This window comes from Cornus florida, unplaced genomic scaffold, assembly GCF_030987335.1.
Source record: "Cornus florida cultivar Cherokee Brave unplaced genomic scaffold, ASM3098733v1 CherokeeBrave_3.0.0_Hap2_Chr01, whole genome shotgun sequence".
Lineage (NCBI taxonomy): Eukaryota > Viridiplantae > Streptophyta > Magnoliopsida > Cornales > Cornaceae > Cornus > Cornus florida.
Genome location: NW_026775571.1, coordinates 50,206,436 through 50,210,929, shown reverse-complemented (window position 1 = coordinate 50,210,929; position 4,494 = coordinate 50,206,436). Strand labels below are relative to the sequence as shown.

Here is a 4,494-nt window from a genome sequence, read left to right as displayed (position 1 = left end):
CCATCTCAAGAATGGCACTGTAGAAGTTAGTTCACTTAAATTAGGTCATATATATAATATATATTTATATATATTACTACGTACATACATTTTGCACGAAATCCCGCTCTTTCCTTGGCTGGCGAATTCAATGCCACAGCGGTATAACCATTAGATGGGCGTTGGGGTAGTTGCACCTCTCTCTCTCTCTCTCTCTCTCTCTCCCTCCCTCCCTCTCCCTTCTCTCTAAACCAACACACAGTCCCTTTAAATTCTTTAGCCCCATCACTTTATGCAAGGCATATTACTCTCTCACTTCTCTCTCTCTCTCTCTATCCAATTTCTTGTAAAGAAACTTCAAACCATTCCTCCTCCTCTTACTTAATTTCAATTCTTCATTTTTTTTTACCATTTTATTGGTCCACCATCTACCTTTTGCTATTCTTCTCTAAGATATATTCCTGCTACACTTCTCAATTTCTATTTTTATTTCACAAATTCAATATATGCTCAAACTCGATCTGAAGTGGGTGTTCAGTATTAATTAATTAGTTGTTAATTTTGGTTCGGTTTTTGAGGATCAAAAATGGCGGAGAAGAAACAGAACCATCTCCCTGAACCAGCAGTGAATTCCATTTCAGTGGATTCTCAATCTCAAAGAACAAACCACAACCACCTCCCAAACTTCCTGTTATCGGTACGGCTCAAATATGTGAAGCTTGGTTACCATTACTTAATCACCCACGCCATGTACCTGTTGCTCACTCCACTTCTCGGCGTCGTCTCACTCCATCTCTCAACGCTTACATTCGAAGATCTGCTCCAGCTATGGAACCTCTTGAAATTCAACCTCGTCTCGGTCATATTATGCTCGGCACTCATGGTTTTCTTGGTCACACTCTCCTACATGACTCGTCCCCGGAAGGTCTACTTGCTCGATTTCGCGTGTTACAAACCGGAACAGGCTCGTATGTGCACCCGAGAGGTGTTCATGGAGCGGTCTAGACTGGCTGGGGCTTTCACGGAGGAGAACTTGGCCTTCCAGAAGAAGATTTTGGAGAGGTCCGGGCTCGGCCAGAAGACCTACTTTCCGGAGGCTGTTCTTAGGGTTCCGCCCAACCCGTGTATGGCGGAGGCCAGGAAGGAGGCGGAGATGGTGATGTTTGGAGCTATTGACCAGCTGCTGGCCAAAACTGGTGTGAAGCCTAAAGATATTGGGATTGTTATTGTTAATTGTAGCTTGTTCAATCCAACACCTTCTCTCTCCGCCATGGTTGTCAACCATTACAAGCTTAGAGGGAACATCTTGAGCTACAATCTTGGTGGTATGGGTTGCAGTGCAGGACTCATTTCAATTGACCTTGCCAAACAACTTTTACAGGTTTGTTACCTCTCTACTTCACTAGTTCTAGCATTTCTTTTGTGTGGTTCAATTAAAAAAAAAAAAAAATTTTAATGTTATTACCCAATTTTTAGTTTTTTTTTTTTTTTTTTTTTTTTTTTAATATATATACCGGCACACACCGCATGAATTAGGATATTAATTCATCTCCCAATAAATTGGTTAGTCATTAGAAGTGATTAATTAAATAAAATGCTACCTCTACCAATGTTTTAGTGGTTTTGAGTCTTAATTTTCTAATCCTAAACTTAGCCGGATCTCAAGATTATTAATACAATAAAACGAAAGAAAAACAAATTGTTATCATAAAAGCTGTGGTTGGCGAGAAGTTCTACAATATGGCAGGGATACATAATCCCCAGATTTTTTTATTCTTCGAATCATTAATTATTAATCAGGTGCGTCTTACCATCACATTCAACAATTATTTATCAGCCGAGTCTCACCACCCCACAATTATTTATCAGGTGAGTCTCACTGTCCCATCCAACGAGTCTCACTGTCCCATCCAACGACTAAGAGACTTGAGAATACAGTGCACGGGATTCTAAAATTTTTGGTGATTGGGATATAACCATCTACTGTAATTAATTGTTATTGCAACTGCATGTGCGTAGGTCCAGCCCAACTCGTACGCCCTGGTGGTGAGCATGGAGAACATCACTCTCAACTGGTACTTTGGCAACAACCGATCAATGTTGGTATCCAATTGCCTCTTCCGAATGGGAGGGGCCGCTGTCCTCCTGTCGAACCGATCCTCAGATCGCCGCCGTTCAAAGTACCAACTCATCCACACGGTCCGCACCCACAAGGGCGCCGATGATCGCTGCTACGGCTGCGTGTTCCAAGAGGAGGACGAAACCAAGAGGGTCGGCGTGGCCCTCTCCAAAGACCTCATGGCGGTGGCCGGAGAAGCCCTGAAAGCAAACATCACGACTCTCGGCCCACTGGTCCTCCCAATGTCGGAGCAGCTACTGTTTTTCGCCACACTGGTTGGAAGGAAGATCTTCAAAATGAAGATAAAGCCCTACATCCCGGATTTCAAGCTCGCCTTCCAGCATTTCTGCATTCATGCCGGAGGGAGGGCGGTGTTGGACGAGCTGGAGAAGAACCTGGAGCTCACCGACTGGCACATGGAGCCTTCGAGAATGACACTGAATAGGTTTGGCAACACATCCAGCAGTTCATTATGGTACGAGCTGGCTTACACCGAGGCCAAAGGGAGGGTGAGGAAGGGTGATCGGACCTGGCAAATCGCTTTTGGTTCCGGTTTCAAGTGTAACAGTGCTGTCTGGCGCGCACTCAAGACCATTGATCCGGCCAAGGAAAAGAACCCTTGGATGGATGAGATTCATGAATTCCCTGTTCACGTGCCCAAAGAGTCGCCCATTGTTTCTTCAAATTAAACTTTGTTTTACTCCGGATAATGTTTGTTTCTCTAAATTAATCAAACCATGATTTCTGGTACTACGTGGGTAGGTTGTGTTTTGTTGTGTTGATGATTGATGCAATGTGATTAAACACATGGAATGAATTGTTGCTTGACTGGATATTACATTTCTCTTCCTCAATTTGGATGAAAATATATATTAGGCTTCATGTTAGATTTGGATGGATTATTCAATCATCCAAAAGATTGGTTTTCTTGTTTCCAATAAGATGAGAGCATGTTTGTGTATTATTATTATTTTTTTTTTTTTAGTTGGGTTGATTTTTTAATGGAATGAGAAAAATAGAGGAGAAAGGAAATATATTGATGTGGCAAAAAAAATTGCACATCATATGTGATCGTGTATATTTTATATAAAAAAATATTTTAACAGACGATTAGAGACGCTCTAATGTGATTGGATTAGTTCCAATAGTCAAATTAAGAAAGGTATATTATACCTATTTCAAAAAGAGCAGGGTTACTCTGTTTGAGAATTTTAACGAAAATCTTTGACTGAACACTGTTTATTGACAAGATTCAAGGAAGCATGAAAAGCATGATTCTCATTTTCACATATTTGTATGTCCAATCAATCAATAATTTTTTACTAAGCATTAAGTTAAAGTCGATCCTCAACCTTAAAAGCATTTTTCTTTCTAAAAAAAAGTATAGACAAGTCAAACTCAAAGTAAAAATTATTTCCAAAATAATATGAGAGATGACAAATTTCTCTCAACAATGACTTTCACAGCCAATCAAGAACTCATATTTTGAATCCCAAGGATTGGCTCAAGCGATAAGATCACTTAGTTAATCCTGGTACCTCATGAGCATGAAATTCGGCTCCCACTGAGTGCAACATCTTCGTGGTTCATACTCTGCGACTTAATCGGCTCGTGGTAGAGAGTGTCCTACATGGATCATTAATTGGGAATTACTCAGGGCGAAACTCCAAATACTTCAAAAAAAAAAAAAAAAAACTTATATTTTGGGAATAGAGATTAAAAATCCCCACTTTTCCTATATGTATGAATGTATATAGATAGATATAGATAGAATCTACTCTTCCTTGACTTCATTAACTAATTCTAAAAGCGGACAATTTTATGGCATATATACTTCCCATGTCATTTCCTGAAGAGAGAGCATAGTTATAGAGAAGTTTGGCGAATAGTTGATCGAGGAGGGTCAATGAAGATTTGGCTCAGAACAACGTTTTTGCAATTTCGGGGCCAAGTGGACAACATCAGACATCGATCACACATGGTTGTTCACAAGTTGGAAAGAGAGCTCTCCCAACAGATCAATGAATTGGGGCTTTGCATGATGCTTTTATTGTGGCAGCAAATTAGATGGAAAAGCCTGACAGCTCACTGGGGGTAGATGCCAACATCTTATATATATATATATGTATATATATATGGTTTTTTTGCCCTCAACTCGACAGGTGAGATTTAAGTCGTTGTCTTGTACAATGGAGGGAATTCGGACACACACTCCATGCACTGAATACATAAATATTTTATTAAGAAAACAGAAATATGCTTTTTGATTGAATTGAATCACTAAGTGACTTATCCGAGCTATTTATTAATTTTTCGACAAACCCTCATGATCATTCACAGACCTAGTATATTGGTAGTTGCCCCCCACTGATTTGTTTTTTTTTTTTTTTTTTTTT

The 4,494-nt window shown here is 39.9% G+C and overlaps 1 protein-coding gene across 1 annotated transcript; it reads left to right on the top strand.

Annotated features, from left to right (window-relative positions):
• Positions 1-203: 203 nt before the first annotated feature.
• On the top strand, positions 204-2,931 carry LOC132296495 (3-ketoacyl-CoA synthase 11-like). The gene is made up of 2 exons (XM_059794697.1): positions 204-1,360; positions 1,999-2,931. The coding sequence occupies exons 1-2, from the start codon at positions 566-568 to the stop codon at positions 2,785-2,787; spliced, it is 1,584 nt and encodes a 527-aa protein (XP_059650680.1). The 5' UTR covers positions 204-565; the 3' UTR covers positions 2,788-2,931.
• The last annotated feature ends 1,563 nt before the right edge of the window (positions 2,932-4,494 follow it).